The sequence below is a fragment of the Hylobates moloch genome, unplaced genomic scaffold (assembly GCF_009828535.3).
Source record: "Hylobates moloch isolate HMO894 unplaced genomic scaffold, HMol_V3 SCAFFOLD_21, whole genome shotgun sequence".
NCBI classification, from domain to species: Eukaryota; Metazoa; Chordata; class Mammalia; order Primates; family Hylobatidae; genus Hylobates; species Hylobates moloch.
Window position 1 is genome coordinate 55,091,823 of NW_026652296.1, and position 23,788 is coordinate 55,115,610.

Below are 23,788 nucleotides of genomic sequence, written 5' to 3' on the forward strand. Positions count from 1 at the left end.
AGCAGTTTACAAAACAATATAAACATGACACTCCATTATTGTCAAAAATACTTTTCTATGTATGTTTGTCTACATGTAGACAGGAAAAAATAACTGAAAGAATTTATATCAAAATATTAGCAAGGTTATCATTTCTGGGTAGGGAGCAATGGATAACTTGTTTCTGCATGTCAGGGACTTTAATTAAGAGGCTTCCAAAGACTCAACAACTGGGAAGTGTGGGGTGTGGGGTTTCTTTGACCTCCACCCTCCCCACTGCTACCTGAGGGCTGTCTGGGTCCCAGCAATCACCTTACCTGGGAAGACTGAGGGAATCTTCTTGAAGTTAGAGTCTGTATTTGTTCATATCCTCCACATATGCCCACCTGCCCCAGTGTCTCTCGGTTGGGTCCTAAGCTGCTGGACTGAAAGCCCCACCTTCCAGACATGTCATAAAACTGCCTTTTGTTTCCCTTTGGTGTCTTCTCAGTAAAGGATGGTCAGAGGGCCATAGAAACAGCTTAGGGTTCCTTTGGGAGCTCTCCCAAAAAGTGGGTAGAAGAATCCAGGTGGTCCCCTGAGGAGAGGGGAATGGGTTTCCACACAGGGCTCTCTTGTTGGACATTCTTCATCTTCTACCACCAACACACCAGTTTTTTGTTTGTTTTGAGATAGGGTCTCACTCTGTCTCCCAGGCTAGAGTGCAATGGTGCCATAACAGCTCACTGCAGCCTTGCCCTCCCTGGACCAAGGGATCCTCCTGCCTCAGCCTCCCAGATAGCTGGGACTACAGGGGTGCACCACTGTGCCAGGCTAATTTTTTTAATTTTTTGTAGAGATGGAGGTCTCACTATATCACTTAGGCTGGTCTTGAACTCCTGGGCTCAAGTGATCCTCCCACCGCAGCCTCCCAAAGCACTGGGATTACAGGCATAAGCCACCACACCCAGCCAACATGCATCTTATAATACAAGAAAATACATTTTTAAAGCAAATACTTATTTAATATTTGCTTTAAAACGTTGCTGGGCAGGTTGTAGGTGCTCATTTGTGGATAGTTAGAAAATATCCTCTGAATTGTTTGACTGTCTCCATCCTGCCAAGCTTAGAGGTGTTGAGAATATTCTTTTCCTAGTATTTGTTTCCTATATACTAGTATTTCTTATATCCTTTCCTGGTATTTGTACATATTTTTTTGGGAGTCCTTAAAATTCAATCAACTCTAAATTATCAATTCTGGATCCTTCAGTCTATACAACCTCTCTGTTTCCCGGGATGATTTTCTACCTCTGCTAGAACAGCTCCAAGAATCTGTAAAAATAGTACTTACAGTCTTTTTTTTTTTTTTTTTTTTTTTTTTTGAGACCAAGTCTCGTTCTGTCACCCAGGCTGAAGTGCAGTGGTACAAACTCAGCTCACTGCAGCCTCCACCTCTGGCTTGAATTTTCCCAGGAGTGAGAAGTCTCCCAGGAGAATTCAAGCGATTCTCCTGCTTCAACCTCCCAAATAGCTGGGACTACAGGCACTCTCCACTATGCCCGCTAATTTTTGTGTTTTTTTTTAGTAGAGTCGGGGTTTCACCATGTTGGCCAGGCTGGTCTCAAACTCCTGACTTCAAGTGATCCTCCTGCCTCGGCCTCCCAAAGTGCTGAGATTACAGGCATGAGCCACTGCGCCTGGTCCTCAACTTCTTTTTAAAAATGATTTTCCTTAAACATTTCAATGAGTCAAAACTCAGAAAATGACAGAGTGATTCTGACCCCTCTTTATCATTTAGCAAACATTTGTTTTGTGCCTACTGGGTAACGGGCTCTGGAGATAAAGTGATGAATTGAAACATACACTCTTCGTGCCCTCCAGGATTTTAGAATCTAGTGGACATAAATCCCACGCATCTCCAGAAGTGATGTTCTTTTTCTCCAACCCAGTTATCTTTCTATGCTACGTGCTTTGTACATTTTCCAAAATCAATGCTTTCAAGCACACCAGAGAGGGATTTCAGGAAAAAGAACATTAGGAGAGAGGGAGAAGAAGTCTCACATTTTATCTTCCTAATTATTGGTTTAATGTCTGCTTTCACACATGTATTGCAAAGTTCATGAGGGCAATTTCTCATTTTATCCCCACTTTTATCCATCACTTTTATCTCCAGCACCTAGAAAAGTGTTTGGCACTTAGAAGACACTCAGCAAATATTGGTTGATTGAACAAATCAGTGAATCGGCCTAGGAATATTGCTAGGCAGGCCATAGGTGTTCATTTGTGGATAGTTAGGTAGATGAACAGGTAATATAACAGATAAGTGGGTAAGTGCAGAGATGGGTGAATTGTGAATGGGAGAGTAGAAGGGTAAATAGGGCAATGGGTGGGTGAATGGGTAGGTGAGTAGATGGATGGTTGGGTTGATGTGTGTGGAGGGAGTGATTCTAAAAATAGAAAGACTCAGTATAGTGATCTGGATCCTTGTGATAATGTTCATTTTGTAAAGAAATTTTAATTTTCTCCAGTGAAAGAAATCACAGAAGCACCACCAGGGTTTGGACGTGTTTATGGCATAGTCCCTGGCACACAGGAGGTATGGAATAAATGTTTTCTGAATGAATGGGTGAATGAGAGCAAATGAATAAATGAATGAAGAATTAGCTGAATCGTGAGACTTCTTTCTCTGTGTTTCTACTTTAATCCATTTTTCTTAACTATGAATAAGATTAAGGAGGAGAGAAGGGAATAATTAAGGCAGTTTGTCCTCAACAGCAGATTATCATAGAAACCACCAACCAGCTGCACCCTCATGATTATTGCAGTGCTGTCCACAATAGCTAAGACATGGAATCAACCTGGGTATCTAACAACAGATGAATGGGTTTTTAAAAACGTGTTATATATACACAATGGAGTACTATTCAGCCACACACACAAAAAAATGAAATCCTCTCATTCACAGCAACATGGATAGAACTGGAGGATATAATGTTAAGTGGAAATAAGCCAGGCACAGAACAGAGGATACTAGAGGCTGGGAAGGAGAAGGAAAGGATAGGGAGAGATTTGTTAGAGAATACAAAATTACAGCTAGTTATTCGGTTGGTGCCAAAGTAATTGTGGTTTTTGTTATTAAAAGTAATGGCAAAATGAGCAATTATTTTTGCACCACCTAATAGACGGAATAAGTGTTAGTGTCATATAGCACTGTAGAATGGTCTTCAGCAACATTAAAAAAAAAAAAAAGTAACTTTAACGATAAGAATATATTCTATAATTTCAAATAGCTATAAGATGGATATTGAATGTTCCCAACACAAAGATATGATGTATTTATGATTATGGATATGCTAATTACCCTGATCTGATCACTATGCATTATATGTATCAAAACATCACTATGTACCTCATAAATATGTACAATTATTGTATGTCAACTTAAAAATTAAAACTTTTTAAATAAAAAGAATCCACCAATTGCCAGATCACACATACACACTCCCACTATCATAAACACCGACTGCAGCCTGCCCAGGGCCCCTTCACCAGGCTGACGCGCCCTTCGCTTCCGCTTTATATGCTTCTGTGTCTGCATCTTTTCAGAGCTGCAACCTTTATCCAACAAGACCCCTTGACAGATTGGCACCACCTCCCCCAAAAGGCTATAACTTTCCTCTCTCCTCGAGGTGGCACACAACCACTGACTGATGCAGGGGTACAGAAGGCCAGCCCATTCATCTCAAGGAGAGATTGCTCTACAAGCCCAAGCTAGACTTTACAGGAGTCACACCCTGGCTTGGTTCCTTCCCCTGCCTGTCCTGCTCTCCTTGCCCACTCTCCCTTGAGAGCCATCAATAAACCACATGCCCCTGGATCCCTGTCTCAAGCTCTACCTCTAGGGAAGCCTGACCTAAGGCAGTTCTTTAACCCTGTTACCATGATCTGCATAACGTTTTCCAGACATAGAGTAAAGCTCAGGCCTTTGTTGCTATCCTTATGCTCTAACCAGGGGCCCCATTTCTCTCTCCTGTGACAGCAGCATCACCAAGTGTTCCAGGGTGGGATGTTTTCAGGAGGGGTGTAACGGAATGACACAGCAAAGGTTGCTGCCTGGGCATTAGAAGTAGAAAACCACACCCAGCTGGCCCAAGCCAGTAGCCGGGGATAAGAACTTCACCGAGTCTTTCCAACCTAGCAGAACAGACTCCCCGCTTTCCTGCCACTTCCATTAAATGGACCATTCAGACATTTGCTGTGAATTTCAAGTGAGCCACATCCTATTCCCTAATATATATTGTTCATTGCTGTATGTGCTCACTCTCTCTTTCTCTATCTCTTTCTGCCTGACTCTTCTGCTTCATTTCTGCCTCTCATGACCCGAGGATGGAGGGCCTTCAGGGCCAGTAAGCAATAAATCTTTGGATTTATTTCCTATCGCGATGGTGTACTGAATTTGCACGTTCCGTCTGAAGCAGGGGCTACTCCAGACCAGGTTTTTCCTGGGATGCCAGGGAGAACACGAGGGCAGGCTCCCAGGCCACAGCAATCGTCAGTCAGGCAGAAACTGGACACAGGTCAGCAAGAGCTGCAAGGACATCTGCCAGTATAAACAACTTTCCCACGTGAGGGACACCCTGGTCACAGTCGAGACAACTAAGCATTAGGCTATCCGCCACGTGAAAGAAGTATCCCATGCAAAGCACATGTAGAGACACCCATGCTCAGCTCCCCTCCATTTCCTGGCAGGGCTGCTAGCTGCTCTGGTACTGGAACCCCAGTTTAGCTGGTGGCTGTCAAAACAAAGGGTCCACGCTACCTCATATCCAGCACCATTGCTAGGTTGGCCTATCTCTTGGAAAAGTCCGTGTGAGGGGTGTGGAGGGGGCAGGGCGTTCTGAAGCCCTTACTGGGCACTTTCATACAGACGAGTACTTTCTCTATGCTTTTCAGCAGTTGTGGCAAAGCACGTCAGTACCACTGCAGGGTTACTTGTGGTAGACCACCTACACACAGACCCTGAGACAAGAATTTAAAGCGTATTTGGGAGGTGACCCATCCCAGGGTGTATTAGTTCATTTTCATACTGCTATAAAGAACTGCCCAAGGCCTGGCGCAGTGGCTCACGCCTGTAATCCCAGCACTTTGGGAGGCCGGGGCGGGCGGATCACGAGCTCAGGAGATTGAGACCATCCTGGCTAACCCGGTGAAACCCCGTCTCTACTAAAAAAAAACAAAAAATTAGCCGGGCGTGTTGCGGGCGCCTGTAGTCCCAGCTACTCGGAGAGGCTGAGGCAGGAGAATGGCGGGAACCCGGGAGGCGGAGCCTGCAGTGAGCCGAGATGGCGCCACTGCACTCCAGCCTGGGTGACAGAGAGAGACTCCGTCTCAAAAAAAAAAAAAAAAAGAACTGCCCAAGACTGGGTAATTTATAAAGGAAAGAGGTTTAATTGACTCACGGTTCAACATAGCTGGGGAGGCCTCAGGAAACTTCACAATCACGGCAGGAGGCGAAGCGGAAGCAAGGAACCCTCCTCACGAGGCAGCAGGAAAGGTGCTGCGTGAAGGGGAAAAGCTCCTTATAAAACCACCAGATCTCGTGAGAACTCACTCACTATCACGAGAACAGCATCGAGGAAAACGCCCCCATGATTCAATTACCTCCCACCTGGTCTCTCGCACGGCACATGGGGATTAGGGAGATTACAATTCAAGACGAAATTTGGGTAGGGACTCAAAGCCTAACCGTATCACAGGGAGCACCTGCAGCAGGTGGGGAAATGAGATAGAGAAAGGAAGAAGCCAGTCACAGGTGTGTTCATGAGCAGATTATTGCGGTGGACAGCTGGGGTCCAGTCTCCAGGATACTCTGGGGAACTGTGAAGAATTAATCTCAGAGTTGTTCGCCCTGTGGACAAGGATGCTAGGGTATTGATTCACCAACTGCTGTATCTCATTGGCTAAGGGCTGCTCCTGGGGGTGTTAATTTCTCCAGTATTTTGGCCTACTCTGCTTTAAGCCAAGAAACTTCCTAGCTAGAGACCCCTTCAGACAGAGAGCCGCAAATATTCGCCATTGACAGTCATAGGCATGAGGGAATGGGGGTGCCATGGGAATATGGTCTACCACACTCACCCACGTATCCCTGCAGGTGACACACCACACTATCTCCATTCAGACACCTTAGTTGGTGATACAGGTGCAGGATGAGAGGGATCTAGGAGTCAGGATGAGGAGTGGGGGAGGGAAAGCTCCTCATTATAGAGCAGGCCTGTGTTAGGGCAGTTAAGAAGGAGCCAGAAAGGGCTTCAAAGGCACAGAACAACCACTCACCCACTGGCACTTCCAGCCATATGGGACTTGGACCAAAGAGTACCCCATGGAACGGAAAGAGCCTGCATATTTCCCAATCATCATCCCAGGTCGTGAGGCTCCAGCAGCACACGTGGGTTAGTGGGTTGGTGCTGGGGCATCTCCTGTTCTGGCTGCCCTCACCTATTCTCCCTAATCCTGGCCACAGCCTCTCTTTACCCTTTGGAGAACCACTCACTCCTGCAAATATGATCCTGGGCATGAGAACATAACACAAGCTGGGCCCCTCAGATGTCTGCTCCTTGGAATTTGAACCCGGAGCAGAGGGATACTGTTTGTCTCCAGAGATGCTGTAACAAAGACCACAGACTGGGTGGCTCCAAACAACAGAAACTTCAGGAGGCTGAAACTGCAAGTTCGAGTTGTCAGCAGGGCCCTGCTCCCTCTGAAACCTGTAGGGGAAAATTCTTCTCTTAGTGACTGAATGTTTGCTATCATGTGTTGAAATCTAATCCCTAATGGGATGGTATTTGGAAGTGGAAGGTAATGTGGGCAGAGCCCTTATGAATGGGATTAGTGCCCTTATAAAAAGAATCCAGGCTGAGCATGGTGGCTCACACCTGTAATCCCAGGACTTTGGGAGGCCAAGGCAGGTGGATCACCTGAGGTCAGGAGTTCAAGACCAGCCTAGCCAACATGGTGAAACCCCGTCTCTACTAAAAATACAAAAATTAACCGGGCATGTATGTGCATGCCTGCGGTCCCAGCTACTCGGGAGGCTGAGGCAGGAGAATCGCTTGAACCCGGGAGGCGGAGGTTGCAGTGGGTTGAGATTGTGCCCTGCACTCCAGCCTGGGCAACAGAGCAAGACTCTGTCTCACAAAAAAAAAGAATCCAGAGGCCTAACTCACTGCCTTTCCACCATGTGAAGATGCGGCAAGAAGGCAGCATCTGCAACCTGGAAGAGGGCCCTCACCAGAACCCAGCCCTGCTGGCACCCTAATCTTGGACTTCCAAGTCTCCAGAAATGTGAGAAATAAATTTCTGTTGTTTATATAAGCCATCCAGTTTATATTTTTTACACCAGCCCAAGCTGGCTAAAACACCTTCCTCCATCTTGTAGCTTCTGACGTTTGCAGCCAGTCCCTGGAGTTACTTGAGTTACAGAGGTAGCACCCCAGTCTCTGCCTCTGTCACCACGTGGCTGGCTTTGCCCTATGTGTCTGTCTCTTCTCCTCTCATAAGGACGCCAGTCATATTGGATTGGTATCCACCCTCCTCCAATATGACCTCATCTTAACCTAATTATATCTGCAAAGACCCTATTTCCAAATAAGGTCTTATTCACAGGTACTGGAGGTTAAGATTTCAACATACCTTTTGTGGGACAAAATTCAACCAATAACGGAATGAATCCTGAAACCATGTGGAGCCCCTTCATCCCAAAAGAGGTCGCTGGAGGGGACTCCCTTGATCTTCAACTTGCCTTGGTTCCTGTGCTTTTCAAAGTCTCCTTGGGAGATTTTCCTTGATTCTGTGAGCTATATCTCCATATCTTTATCATAAGCTCCTTTCATTTTGTTTTTTCACCCTCTTAAGACAGAGTCAGCCACATAAACCTACAAAGCTCCCCCAGGGCTTCATATGCACATTATAGTTTGAAAAGCCTTGAACTATGGTACCTGAACATGTTTTGTAAGCTGTGAAGTAATAAACACATACATTATCGATACTTTATTTTCAGTTGTTTGCTATATCTTCCTGCCCAATTTCACTTACATGTCAAAAGCAGTATCCCAAGGGCCTGGTAGAGCACTTGGCACAGTCCAAATATTTAATACAAGGCAGTGTCTGCTAACAATAAATACTAATCTTAGAGGAGCTCTGACCCATGGCTGGAGAGAATATTAATAGGTACAATCTTTTTGGCAAGAAATGTGGCAATTATACTAAAACTTCTTAAATATGCATAATCTTTAACCAAGTAATTCCACTCATAAGAATTTGTCTTAAGGAAGTAATTAAGCACATGCACAAAGATTTAGCACAGCCTTATACTGGGGGAGAAAATGGAGGTAATTCAAAAAAAAAAAATAGGCTCAATGGAAGTAAGATAAATCATTTGTACCCAAACAAGACAAAGCTCACATTACATTAGGTATTATGGAAATATATTTATCACCAGTACGCTGGCCAAGGAACACTCCTGCAGTGTTATTTAAAAAAAAAAAAAAAAAAAAAAGGCTATTTTGTTTACCCTTCTGCCTTTTGAGACAAGAGAAGGGGTATTTATTTTCCTCTCCTTGGATGAAAACCAGGATGGCTTTCATGAGACATCTGGGCTCTCTTAGATCATGAAAAGTGCTCCAGACACTGCTGGTCATTAAAAAAAAAAGAAAGAAAAAAGAAAAAAAAACTCAGTTTGGTAATGGTTAGTCCAGTTCAATGTAATCATTAAAATATCAATCTTTACTCAAAGTTAAAATTTCTCCTTCCTTCAGCTGTTGTTGCCACAGCCTCCCTGCAGTGCTAGTTCCTAAAGGATGGGTAGGAATTCTACAAGAGGAAAGGAAGGGGGAGGGCAGTCCAGATGGAAGAAGGAACAGTCCAAACAAGGAGGAAGACAACAAAGGGCACACCATCCTTAGTGATGCTAAGGGGAGGGGATGCCCTCACAATGTCGACACAGTTTCAGAAGCTGCCGGAAACTCAACCTATCAAAACTAAATAGAATTGGAAATATGCAAAAGAGACTGTGTGTGTAAACAGTCTTGTGAGCCATTGAGGGCAATAGTTTGGAAGTTAAATGGGGGTAAATTCAAATCCTAACTTTGCCATTTAATAACTGGGTGATCTTGGGCAATTTGCTTAAACTCCTTAAGCTTCAGTTTCCTCACCTGTAAGCTGAGGAAATACTCCTAGGTTATGAGGATTAAATGAGATAATGTACGCAAAGAACTAGGCACTGTACCTGGGACGTAGAGAGTGCTTACAAGCGGTAATTGCTGAAGGCTGCCTGGGCGAGACAGAAAACTGCAAGTTTGAGCTCATCACCTTCGCTCCACCCCCACCTCCACCCCTACACCCACCCCGTACAGATCAAGAACTGTGCCATCTGCAATTCCTACTATGTAGTTGGGGTTGCCCCACGCCAGGAACCATCCCCTTCCCAGAACAATCATGCCAAGGAGGTGGCCTTGGGAGCCACAGGGCAAGACACAGGCCCAAACTGGACTCAGAGGGAAAAACAGACACTTCCTTCGAGTTAAGTGCTTAGAAAACGAAGACTTTCAGAGACCAGTGGGAACTGGAATCCACAGAGCCCTTCCAGGAAGCTCTGACTTTTCGAAAGTACAATTGGGATCTTCCTGAGATACTGGAGATTAGGAAAGCAAGACCCAGTAGTGACAAATTACATTTCTCACCAGCCCACTGCAGGGAGGGGAGGAGGGCTGGGAGAAGGAGTGGATATCAAATATTTTTGAAAAATTATTCATTCTGAACAGTGCCACACCCCTCTCCTTCCCATCCAGCCTCCCATTCCCCAGAGGCAACTATTTCTAATTCTTTTCGCTGTATCTTCTGGGTGTTAAATCTATATCTCCATACAGTCCATCCTCGTAACTCAAAATTTCATATTTGTGAATTTACCTACTAGGTAAAATTTATTTGTAACTCCAAAATCAGTACTCACAGTGCTTTTGTAGTTGGTAGCAAAAACATTGAGTCACCCCTAACGTGGTTGTGCCCAGTGGAGGTGAAGCAAGGCAACATTCTGTCTTCTTGTTCCTGCTCTCGTACAGAGATGCCCAGAGGATGGAGACTGAGGGCAGCGTAGTGCGAGAAGCTCCAGCATCGGAGCCACTAGGGCAGGGCTTGAATCCCAAATCTGGCATCTATTAGCGGAGTGGTCTCAAGCCAGTCACTTAGCATTTCTAAACTTGGAAAAAAATGTTTAAATAAAACCTAGCTGGGATCCCATTTTTGTTTATGTTAGGGAGGCTGGTGAATATTTTATTCTATGGGGTATAATCCATTACTACCATTATATATTTTGTTGTTCCCATTGTCCCAGACTGGCCCTTAGGAGCTCCTTTCAGGTGACTCCTGTGTCCTTCTGACATGCCCCCATGGGTTTTCGAGGACATCTTCATTGTCTGGCATCACAAGGTGTCCCAGACTCATCTTGTGCTTTTCCATCCCACTTCTAGAATCAACCATCTCCTCAAGGCAGAGCAAGCTTCCCGTGGTGAAAGGCTGAGTATAGAAGAGCAAACCAAAACCACAAGCAAATCCATTTCAAGCCTCTGCTTGTATCACACCTGCTCATTGGCCAAAGCAAAAGACATGGCCAAGACCAAAATCAAGGTGCAGGGAGGTCCACTCCACTCCAATGGGGGGAACTCCAGAGTCCCATGGTGAAAGGTATGAATGTGTAATTCCAGTTTAGAAGGTGTGACAAAGTGGGGAACAACGTTCCCATCTCCCACTTTCCCCTTACTTCCCGGCCTTTATTTAAAGCATACTGAACTATTTGCTGGGCTACAAAAAGTATAAACTAAGTTGCCCTCAAAGCAACTGCTAGCAGTTGTATCCATATTCTAAACCCAGTAGTCAGGTAGAAATATAGACAGCAGCAGACACCCATAATAATTATAATAATTTATTAATATAAATCACAATAGCATTATGAAGGCATGAGACACATACATGGGCTCTTTCATTTACTCTCATAATAGTGCGATTATAATAAGGGTTTTATTCATTTCCCTTCAATAGCTACTCATGCCAGCTTTGGTTTGAATAAAGTGGTAGTTTGTTTTCTCAGCCCAAATTTTGGGCTCTCGGTCAACTTGGACCTCCAGCTGCAGCAGAGGGCCTCTCCTGGCAAAGCAGTTTCTCTCCTTACCTCTCTTGTCAGCTGGAGGATTCTGGTGTGGGTATAGCTGCTCTATCAAGACTGCTGAAAGAGCAAGAAGTCATCAATGTAAACCAACATTCTGAATGCTCCCTACTATTTCCCCTCTTATTCACAGCCTCACTCAGCTTGCAGTGTGCATCTTCAAGTATTGTATATAGTAGTTGAAGCAAAATTTTGCCACTGCATTACAAGAGTCACCAGCTTTCCGGCCTGTAATGTGTGCCCCTCCTTGCTCAAAGCCCTGCCTGCTGCACTTAGTCAATTCTACTTTTAGTGTTGTTACTTGTAGCATCCCACTTCCGGTACCACATTCTTTGTCAGTAAGAGCTCTTAGGCACAAATAACAGAATCCACTATGGCTAGCTTAAACAGAAAAATAATTAGGCAAGTCATCATCATCATCATCATAGATGACAGGATCTTGCTCCATCATAGTGGACACAACCTGACAGGACAGCAGGAGAAAGAGGCTTGGAGCTAAGCACCAAGAACAAAGTCTGAAATGATGCCGTAGGACTAACACAAGAAGGGAATCACCACTGAAGCATCTGAACTTGACTTTACTGCACCTGCTACTGCCACCCACTAGCACTGACATCACTTCTGCTTTGGGACTTTAACCTTTCAGCCTCCAGAAAACCATCGCCGCTGCCACTACCACCACCATAGTCATTCCTGACACCACTCACGTCAGAAAAGATGGAAGCTCCAAGTGCATCCTGTCTCTGCACCGCACTCACTTCCAAATTAAAGTCATGCCCGAGTATCTGAATGACACAGCGTAGGTCATAGGCCTGTGCCCTCGCTGCAAGCGAGGTTGGGAATTTGAGTTCTGACTTCTAGACTGGGATTAAAACATAAAGATTTCCACAAATATTAAGGAGGCCATTCCAAGGATGATGGGCAGCCATGAGTATGACTGATATTTGCTACAATCATCAAGATATTTTCAAGTTAGAAAAGCAAAATGCAGAACAATATGTATAGACTACTATCACTTGCATAAGAAGCAGAAATTGTCTACATGCACAGACTATCTCTGGAAGATTTCAGGGGAAACAGGTAACTATTATCTCCAGGGAAGGGAACTCAATAATCAAGGATAGGAGGAAGATTTAATTATCACTGTATACTCCCTTGTACCCTTTGATTAAGAAGGATGCAATGTAAGGAAGGAGAACAGGGGATGGAGGAGAAGAGGGATGGAAGGAGGGAGGCACTGTGTTTCTTGCTTCTCTCATTCTCAAAGGTGGGCTCCAGCATGGCCCCCAGCAAAGCCATTTTTACTCTTCTTTGCTCTTTCTCATTCAGCCCTGTAAGTACATTGAGACACACCCCTTTCACCCTGGCAAGGAGAAAACTTTAGAACTTGCCTGGGCACAGAAAGTGCTCATTATCCATCCAGTTGGGGAGGAGGGTGTAGCAATAATAGGCACCTTCTGCTTCTTTACACTGAACAAAATGTGTTCTCTGCACACGTGAACACAGCTGCCATTTTGTATGTGCCAAGGACTCAATGCAAATAAAAATATATTTCAGGTGTCTGCTGCCATTTCGAAGTCATCAGACTTCTAGCAGGTTTATAAGCTGAAAACTTACTAGAGAACTTTATATTGGGTAAATATTAAAACCATCAATCAGGAAAAAAAATCCACTTCTTTTCTCCTTCAAGCAGCTTTCTTATTCTACCGAAATTAACTGTAGAATTTTTAGTGAAAAGGTGCTAGAGGAAGAAATCACTTGTGTTTAACAAGTTAAAGTAGCCGAAACTTTCAAAGGCCTCTACTCATTTATTTCCGTTTTGTGTTCAGTGAATATGGAATATGGCCACATCTCTCATTCAGTCTGATCTACCCATACCCCAGACATGACATGACTTACTTTTTTTTTTTTTTAACTGAGACAGGTTCTTGCTCTGTTACCCAGGTTAGAGTGCAGTGGTGCAATCATGGCTTATTGCAGCCTTGATCTCCCAGGCTCCAGCGATCCTCCCACCTCAGCCTCCCAAGTAGCTAGGATCACAGGCACACACCACCACACCCAGCTAATTTCTATTATTTTTAAAATTCGTTTTCTTCAACTTTTATTTTAAGTTCAGGGGTACATGTGCAGGTTTGTTACATAGTAAACATGTGCCATGGTGGTTTGGTGCACAGATCATCGCATAATTTTTATTATTATTATTATTATTATTATTATTATTATTATTTTTTGGTGGAGATGTGGGTCTCCTTATGCTGCCCGAGCTGGTCTTAAACTCCTGAGCTCAAGCAATCCTACTGTCTTGGCCTCCTAGGTGTTGAGATTACAGGCCTGAACCACCACACCCAGTTGATTTACCTTTTTGAAGGTACTACTTCAAAGGTGAGTTTATCAGTGTATGGGTAATTGACAACAGATTTTTTTTTCAATATTTGCAACTTGAATGTATAAGATTTCAAAGTCAAGAGATAGAGCTTCTCTTTATCTTCCACCCTTCTGCTACCTGAAGCACAAGTATCTGCTAACTAAAAAAATATGTATTAATACCTTAAAACAGTTCTCTAGAAACCTCAGGTTATTATGAACAACTATGAAGCTCTTATCCAATGTTTCCAATTCCATCTCAAAAATCACCTCCTTTCTGAAGCCTTTTCTCATATTCCCTGCCACTCCAAACACCTGGCAGAAGTAGACACCTTCTTCTGTATTCCTTTGCATCCCTCCTACCATCTGAAGACAAAGTGTGTGCCCAGTTAATCTGAGTATTTTCAACATACGTTAAGATGTCTAGCTCACAGTAATACAGTGACTGGTGAATAAATAATCCATTGCTGATTAATACGTATGAATCAATTAAATAACAGACTCTGTGAATTGATTCTGCTTGTTTTTTAAGGGGGCAAAGAGTGCGCATTTTTTAAATATATATGTGCAAAATTTTGAAGTTCAGAATACACTTTTTAACCCACTTCTAACCCAGGACGTTGGGGGATGGGTTGGACATGTGTCACACGAACGACAGTAACCATGTAATAAGTAAAACATAAAGTTAAATTAAAAGCCTAGGACAGCCGGGCATGGTAGCTCACACCTGCAATCCCAACAATTTAGGAGGCTAAGACGAGAGGATGGCTTGAGCCCAGAAGTTCAAGACCAGCCTGAGCAACAAAGTGAGACTCTGTCTCCACAAAAGATAAATTTAAAAATTAGCCGGGCATGGTGGTGCACACCTGTAGTACCAGCTTGGGAGCCTGAGACATCAAGGCTGCAGTGAGCCATGTTCATGCCACTGCACTCTGACCTGGGGGAGAGCAAGACTCTTTCTCAAAAAAAAAAAAAAAAAAAGCCTAGGACACATAATATGGATGAAACTCATAAACATAATGTTGAACACAAGAAGCCAGACACAAAATAATGCACATAGTCTGATTCCATTTATATAAAGTACAAAGACAGGCAAAACCCTTCCAAGGAGTTAGAAGATAAGATAATGGTTATCCTGGGCCTGGGGTTGGGGGTAGGGGGGCGGGCAGCGGCAGTGATCATAACTGAAAGGAATAACTAAAAGGCGTCACTAATGGGCTTCCGAGGACTGGTGATGTCCTGTTTCTTCAACTGGGTACTCTTTATACGCTACTGTCTTTATATACTCTGTATACAGGTGTGTTCAGTTTGCGAAAACTCATCAGCTATACATTCATGATTTGTGCTCTTATCTATATATATTGTGTATATGTGTGGGTGTGTGTATATATGATACACATTTATATACACACAAGTCACTACATATAATCAAAAGTTTAAAAATTAACCTAGGCCAAGAAGAATGCTTAAAACCAGTTGAATTCTTTAGCACAAGGCAGATATTTTCAATTGAAAAGAGAAAAACCATATTGGTATAAATAGATAGAGCCGTAATTCAAGGTCACACATAAAATCTTGACCACAGGCTGGGCACGGTGGGTCACACCTGTAATCTTAACACTTTGGGAGGCCGAGGCAGGTGGATCACAAGGTCAAGAGATCAAGACCATCTTGGCCAACATGATGAAACCTGGTCTCTACTAAAAATACAAAAATTGTAGTCCCAGCTACTCAGGAGACTGAGGCAGGAGAATCACTTGAACCCGGGAGGCGGAGTTTGCAGCAGTGAGTCAAGATCGCGCCACTGCACTCCTGCCTGGGGACAGAGCAAGACTCCATCTCAAAAAAAATGTGTGTGTGTGTGTGTGTGTGTGTGTGTGCATTGACCACAGTCTAAGTTCTAATGGGCCATGAGCAGGGTTTCCAGAGAGCAAACGTTAAATACTTTCCACCCAGGATAAGAGCAGATTTGCTCATGGTGTTAAGAGGTAGGGAAGTGGGACCAGATGACCCTTCCCATCGTTGACAAACTCTACCAAATGAAGACAGTCTGTTTCAAGTTTTTAATGATTTTATTTCAATTATAACATCCTATATTTGCCAACAATGTTCAACTAACCTTTTTAAATCAAATGTACTTTCAAACCCATAATAATCCCAGAATATGGTAATATTTAAGCAAAAACAGATTCAACTTCTAAATTTTATAACTTCTTTATTAAAATTTAAGTCTTCACAAGCCTTTTAATGCACATCGCTAAAGCCTGTGTTATATTGCATGAAATCCCTCTGTGGAATGGCAGGCATTCTATCTCTCTACCTATTTCACAGATGAGGAAACTGTCATTTCCATGTCTGTTTTATTAACCACTGTATTCTCGGAGCCCAGGCCCATTGGGAGGCCTGTAGAGCAGTAAGCACTCAACAAACGTGCATTAAATGAACAAAGGAGGCTTGGGGAGGTTGTGTAAACTGCCCAGGTCACCCACCCTTCCTGGGTGGCCCCAGCCCTCTTTGAAAATAAATCCAACAGGAAGGCGACCGGCGAGACCGGTGGTGATCCCGAGGTGAGCCACACCAGGTGTGGCCCAGACTTCCGCGTGCAGCCTGCCCTTGGGTCTCCTGGAGTCTCCCCTGGTCGGGAGCCTCAGCCTTCTGCAGACTGACACCACCCTCTTACTCAGAGAGGAATCGTTTTGTTGTTGCCGCCACCTCGCTGACCACAAGTGCTGCGGGGCTCTTTCTAAGGGAGGCAGCTGTTCCAGCCGGGAGGCTGGAGTCTCCTGGGCCTGGACGCACCCCGGGGTGTGAGTGATGGGTATGCCTGAAAGGAGGGGAGGTGGCGCGGCTTTAATCATCTGGGCTAGTCCCCGGCAGGCCTGGGGGAACAGGGAAGCTGGAGGCGGCCTTCAAGCGGCAGGATGAGACATCGCAAGAGGAGCTGCAGATACTGTGCGTGCGCGCCCCGGGTTCTCCCCGCCTTCTCTCCGCAGAGCAGCCCTTCGGCCACCCTTTGCCCTTAAAAATCTGCAGACTGCGCCTCCTCTCCGCGGGAGCGAGACCTAGCAGGCCCGGGGCTGGGCGTGCCCTCGCCTGCCTGCCGCGCGCTGCCCTCGGCCGGGCCGCTGGGGGCCGTGCAGTGCACCGGGCACACCGAGCCTCCGTGGGAGGTCCCGAGGCAGCTTCGCCTGCTCGCCCCGGCTCCAGCCCTCACCTGCCGCAGCCTTAGCTGAGCAGCCGCCGCCACTGGGCGCCCCCCGCTCCCCACTTCGCCAGCGCCCGCTCCTCGGCTCGGCCCGGGGTAGTTTGTAGGGACGCAGCTCTCCACGTGCGCGACTGCGAGGCTGGACGCTGCAGGCTCCTGGAAAGGAGGTGGGTGCTCCGGAGCTAGGGCTGGGGAGCTGGAGGTTGGGAGGCTTTGATGGGCACCAGTGGCTCCTGAGCCCCTTTACCCCCTTTCTTTCTGCAGCCTCTTGTACTTAAATAGCTGTTGATCGAAAATAATTTCTGTAGATGTGACCATCTTCTCCGGCCTTACGCATCTGGCCGCAAAATAAACTTTCAGTTCAGCCGCAAGTGCCGCCTTAATGGGAGTCAGGGGCATGCTTTATCCACCCAACATCCGCCCCAGGATCGTGCAAAGCTGGCAAAAGACAGGTCGGGTGGCCCTCCAACACCAAGCACCTTCAGATCTTCCAGGGGGAAGGGTCGGGGACTGTTTCCCCCTCATCTTTCCTCCTTCCTGCTCTCCATCCCTCCTTCCCTGCTTTCGTTTCTTTGATTTTCTGCGAAGGGCTGTTGAGCACTCTGCCAGTAGCTTCGCTTCTTGTTTTGGTCTCCTTAGGTGCGTTTTCCCGGCTGAAGCTTGCTGCTATCCTTGACAAGTAACAGCTTGCTGCAGACTAGACGTTCGCTCAAAACTGAAGGCGCAGAAAGATAGGAAAGGAATGCAGGAAAACCAGCTTGGCTAATTTTAGCCTGCATTTTGTTGTACGAGGAATCAGCCTCTATTCCCTAAATGAGTAGTGTTTCGATCACCCAAGTTAGGAAAAGACCTTATATCGGATTGCCCAGTGAAATAAGCAGTAAGGAATCACCTTTAAAAGTTATTTTCTTTATATACAAAACATTTTAAATAACTAGACCTCACAATCATAGCGTTTAAGAAACTGTAAGGATCTTAAAGTCGAACAGTTCAATGCCAAGTTATAAGTCTGCCTACGAAGGGGCATCTTTTGTCTCCTCACTGCACAAGATTTGTGTTGATAGAAATGCTTAGTAAAGGCTACTGAGAATTTAGTTCGTGTAGTTTGAGGAGTTTGCTTTCATTTTGGCACGCAACATTATCAAAGTGGTTTCCCACTGTGGTGGATAAGAGTTTGAAATAGAAAGGCAGACCTAGATTTCCATCTGGGCTCCAGCATCTAACTTGCTGTGTGACCTCAGGCAAGTGGCTTCATCTCTCTGAGGCTGAGTTTCCTCGTTTCTAAATGAGATTGCGGGGAGGATGAAAAAGGGATAACAGAAGACGGGAGTTAACACAGAGCACATCATACAGTCAGTAGGTAATAAATGATACCTGAAGTTGATGATGACAGAGGCAAGCAGTTAGGCCTAATGCAGTCACTGAATGGCACTCCTCATGCGAGGGTTCTGTGTGGATCTCTGTGCATGGGGAGGAGATGCATTGCATCGTTGCATGCTTCTGACTATAAAAACCTAAGGAGCAGCTGGGCGCGGTGGCCCACGCCTGTAATGCCAGCACTTTGGGAGGCCAAGGCGGGTGGATCACGAGGTCAAGAATTCAAGACCAGCCTGGCCACCATGGTGAAACCCTGTCTCTACTAAAAATACAAAAATTAACTGGGCATGGTGGCACATGCCTGTAATCTCAGCTTCTTGGGAGGCTGAGGCAGAGAATTGCTTGAACCCGGGAGGCAGAGGTTGCAGTGAGCTAAGATCGTGCCACTGCACTCCAGCCTGGGCGACAGAGCAAGACTCCATCTCAAAAAAAAACAAAAACATAAGGAGCTACTTCTGAACTCTTAAATTTCATCCTCACCCATAAAATCTGTCTTAAATCCGTTCAGATTTGCAGTATTCAATTTATCTGTGCAGCGTATTTTGAGATTCTCTTATGCTTACAAATGAGTCGTTTCAAATGAACACGCAGAATAGATATGACACTGGTTGTTTAATTATTATTAAAAGTAATGTTCCTCGGATATTACCGTCTTCCCTGGTTTAATATTGATCTAAATAGGTTGAAGGGAAGAACTGAGTATAGCCACAGACCAGCAACATCTGGAGCCTGTTAAGAAATGTATGGCCCCTGGCTGGGCGCGGTGGCTCACGCTTGTAATCCCAGCACTTTGGGAGGCCGAGGCGGGCGGATCACGAGGTCAGGAGATCGAGACCACGGTGAAACCCCATCTCTACTAAAAATACAAAAAAATCAGCCGGGCGTGGTGGCGGGCGCCTGTAGTCCCAGCTACTCGGAGAGGCTGAGGCAGGAGAATGGCGTGAACCCGGGAGGCAGAGCTTGCAGTGAGCCGAGATTGCGCCACTGCACTCCAGCCTGGGCGACAGAGCGAGACTCTGTCTCGAGAAAAAAAAAAAAAAAAAAAAGAAATGTATGGCCCCTCCCTAGACCTGCTGAATAGAATCTGCATTTTAATAGGACCCCTGGGGAATTTGTGTACACCCTCAGAGAAGCCCTTTCTTAGGAGTTTCAGTGCATTGACGTTTCTCAAAAATAGGCCTTATGAAAACATGAATTTCTCATAAGCTGGCTTTACATAGTAAAGTGAAAAAGACTCATTATCATTTAAAGAATTTTTACTTTAAATGTTTAAAACAGCCAGGAGCAGTAGCATTATTTCTTTCTGTTTAAAAGTAAGAGAGAACTGACATCTCAAGTTTTGTTTCAGTTCTGCCAATTTGGATTCCAGTGTTCTAGTTACCCCCTGAAACATTTCAGTTGTGAACGTTCTTTCCTGCTAGCTTCTTCAATGAGGGGAAAACTATGGGTTTGAAGTTCACACCCCCATCTGTACTTTGAAGAGCGAGCTTTTTATATCTGTTACTCCTGTTTTTAAATCCTTTGCCAAAGATGTACCCAAATATTTAATTGGTGCATTTATAATCAATTTTATATGATATAGAACAATAAGTAAATCAAATACATGGCAATAATTATTAATGACCTGTACCTATATGCATTTAAGGTAAAACTATATATTATAATGACTGAAATAGGAATTATTTTGCTTTTTTTATTTTTTGAGCTTTATTACGGGAAGATACAAATTTTTGTAGGAGGAATGTAATAATATACATGTATTAAAGATATTAAAGACATGAGGCTTTAATGGCATCCTTTTTAAACATCAACTTTATTGAAGTATAATTTGCATACAATAAAATATATTGAACTATAGTATATAAAATCTGCACATTTTATTACATGCAAATTATACCTTAATAAAATTGATTTTTTAAAAGATAACGTGGAAGATTGCCTATTGCCAGAATAGTTGAGAGAAGGTCAGAAGAAGTCAATAGAGAGAAAATGAGGATTGAAGCACTGGGTGGACAAACGAAATACATAGCCAAGTGGTCTTGGAGAAGTGGGTGAATGGAAAAATGAAGTATGTAAATTTAGATGGTTTGAGACCATTTTTATAAAACTTTTTGTCTTTAAAGTTAAGATGCCGAATTTAATATCTGGAGCACCGGGAACCTTGCAGAGTGTTTTGAAGTGGAGGTTACAATGAAAAACAAAACAAAAAAGAAATTTTGCTCTGCAAGTCTACTGACAGGTCCCGTTTCCTTCTCACATTCCAATCTATGTCTGCCTTTGCGTTCAGCAGACACCAGCATTTGCCAGAATGCTGTCATCCACTGACTTTACATCTGCTTCCTGGGAGCTTGTGGTCCGCGTTGACCATCCCAATGAAGAGCAGCAGAAAGACGTCACACTGAGAGTATCTGGAGACCTTCATGTCGGGGGAGTGATGCTCAAGTTAGTAGAACAGATCAGTAAGTTACTCTCGCTTTATGGCTTCTCTGTATTGGAAACCCTCTCTGTTGCATCACCACTAATGGCTGGTCTAGGCTTTTCTGATCATTTTTCTTGTAATGGCCTGGAAAGCAATCCCCCACCCCTCATCCCAGAGGAGAGAAAGAAATAGCCCAGGACGGGTGCCGTGGCTCACACCTGTAATCCCAGCACTTTGGGAGGCCGAGGTGGGCGGATCACCTGAGGTCAGGCGATCGAGAACAGGCTGCCCAACATGGCGAAACCCCATCTCCACTAAAAACACAAAAATCAGCTGGGCGTGGTGGTGGGTGCATGTAATCCCAGCTACTCGGAAGCCTGAGACAGGAGAAATCTCTTGAACCCAGGAGGCAGAGGTTGCAGTGAGCCAAGATCGTGCCACTGCACTCCAGCTTGGGCAGCAGAGCAAGACTCGGTCTTGGGGGGGAAATAAAACCTTGAGTCTTTGGTGGCAAGCTAAAGTTCCCAGTAGGTATAATGCTGGACTCAACAGGGATGGGACCCATTCCACTGGTGACATCTAATGTGACTTTAAATAGCTTGGCATTAGACTACTGTGTTAATTCTCTGTTAATACTTGATAGCTTAGTGATAAATTGGTGCTGAGGAGTCTTTTAACACTTATCTACCGTTTACTACGCTCCCTGTTTAAACAAAGAAAGAAATCTTCAGGGTTACACTCTTCACATCAGGAGTCAACATTATCAACCTAGAATTTAATAACATTCTATTTTCTTTGTGCTTTTTTTTTTTTTTTTTTTTTTGAGACAGAGTCTCGCTCTGTCACCCAGGCTGGAGTGCAGTGGCGCGATCTCGGCTCACTGCAAGCTCTGCCTCCCGGGTTCACGCCATTCTCCTGCCTCAGCCTCTCCGAGTAGCTGGGACTACAGGCGCCCGCCACCACGCCCGGCTAATTTTTTGTATTTTTAGTAGAGACGGGATTTCACCGTGGTCTCGATCTCCTGACCTCGTGATCCACCCGCCTCGGCCTCCCAAAGTGCTGGGATTACAGGCGTGAGCCACCGCGCCCGGCCATTCTTTGTGCTTCTTTTACCTTCTATTTAAGGCCTTAGATGCTGGCTTTTCATTTGCTCTAGCGAGATAATTTTTTTTTTCAGTAAGTCCGTATTGACAGATAATATACATATAGAAAAATTCACTTATTATAAACAAGCCTTCGCTTATTATAAACAAGGCTTCACTTATCATAAACAGTTCAATGGATTTTCACAAAGTCTTGTAACCACTCAGATCAAGAAATAGAACATCACCTGCTCCCCACCCAAGCCCCATACCCTGACCCCTCCCTGTCACCACTACCAAAGGTAACCACTGTCCTGACTTCTAACACTACAGGAATCATTTGTTTGACTTTGAACTTTATACAAATGAGATTATAAAGGATACACTCTTACACATTGACTTTCTTTCACTCAACATTATGTCTGTGAGATTTATCCATACTGTTGCATATTGTTTTGGTTCATTTTCATTGCCATATAATATTCCATTGTATGAATATGCCACAATTATTTATCCATTTACCTCTTAATGGACATTTGGGTTGTTTCCATTTTCATGCACTTACAGAAAGAGCTGCTATAACACCTGTCTTTCAGTGATCATTTCTGTTGGGTGGTATAGTTCAGAGAAAAAAAATGCTGATTCATAAAGTTTTCCAAAATAGTTGTGCCAATTTTTGCTTCTACTAACAGCATTAAGAGGAGTGTTTTCCACGTTCTCACTCATAGGTGGGAATTGAACAATGAGAACACATGGACACAGGAAGGGGAACATCACACTCCAGGGACTGTTGTGGGGTAGCGGGAGGGGGGAGGGACAGCATTAGCAGATATACCTAATGCTAAGTGACAAGTTAATGGGTGCAGCACACCAACATGGCACATGGATACATATGTAACAAACCTGCACATTGTGCACATGTACCCTAAAACTTAAAATATAATAATAATAATAAAAAATAAAAAATAAAAAGAAGAGCGTTTTCTGGCTGGGAGCAGTGGCTCATGCCTGTAATCCCAGCACTTTGGGAGGCCGAGGTGGGTGGATCACCTGAGGTCAGGAGTTCAAGACCAGCCTGGCCAACATGGTGAAACCCCATCTCTACTAAAAATACAAAAATTTCCTGTAATCCCAGCACTTTGGAAGACTGAGGCGGGTGGATCATGAGGTCAGGAGTTCGAGACCAGCCTGACCAACATGGTGAAACCACGTCTCTACAAAAAAATACAAAAATTAGCTGGGCGTGGTGGTGCGTGCCTATAATCCCAGCTACTCAGGAGGCTGAGGCAGGAGAATCACTTGAACATGGGAGGCAGATGTTGCAGTGAACTGAGATTATACCACTGCACTCCAGCCTGGGCAGCAGAGTGTGACTCCATCTCAAAAAAAAAAAAAAAAAAATTAGCCTGACATGGTGGTGCGCACCTGTAATCCCAGCTACTCGGGAGGCGGAGGCAGGAGAATCACTTGAATCCAGGAGGCAGAGGTTGCAGTGAGCCAAGATCATGCCACTGCACTGCACTCCAGCCTGGGCAACAGAGTGAGACTCTGTTGCAAAAAAAAAAAAAAAAAAGTTTCTAATTTAAAAAAAGAAAAAATCATTTAAAGAAAAATAAGAAAACAAAAATACTGGTAGCTCTTCATTTTGCAAAAAGATTGAAAATTGACTCCAATATTGATGAAGGGTAAAGATTCTATTTTTTTTCTTTTTTTTATTGTACTTTAAGTTTTAGGGAACATGTGCACAATGTGCAGGTTTGTTACATATGTATCCATGTGCCATGTTGGTGTGCCGCACCCATTAACTCGTCATTTAGCACTAGGTGTATCTCCTAATGCTAAGACTCTATTTTAATGCCAACGTTAAAGGAGGGGAAAGATTGACATTGGTGCTAACATTGAGAGGGAGAAAATATTTTAACTCTGACTTCAATTTAGACACTTTGGATATGGTGGTACTGATAAAGAGTTGGACATTACTGAGAAGAATGAAATGTCAGTTGTACAGTACTTCTGTGTGGACTTTGATTTGAGGCTATTGCTACTCCCTTGTGACACAGTGGTATAAGGATACATTTCTATAAGAGAAATAATCTTGATTAAACAAAATCAGATGCTTTCTCAGAAAGGGCCATGGCACAGGGAGATTTTAGCGAAGAGAACTTTAG

General features: G+C 44.3%; 1 protein-coding gene across 1 annotated transcript in view; it reads left to right on the top strand.

Annotated features, from left to right (window-relative positions):
* Positions 1-16,688: 16,688 nt before the first annotated feature.
* Positions 16,689-23,788, top strand: part of FERMT1 (FERM domain containing kindlin 1) — a 49,207-nt gene continuing 42,107 nt past the window's right edge. The window contains exons 1-2 of the mRNA XM_032142655.2: positions 16,689-16,909; positions 20,410-20,578. Of these exons, the coding sequence (XP_031998546.1) occupies positions 20,428-20,578 (151 nt within the window). The 5' untranslated portion in view covers positions 16,689-16,909; positions 20,410-20,427. The remainder of the gene's footprint in view (positions 16,910-20,409; positions 20,579-23,788) is intronic.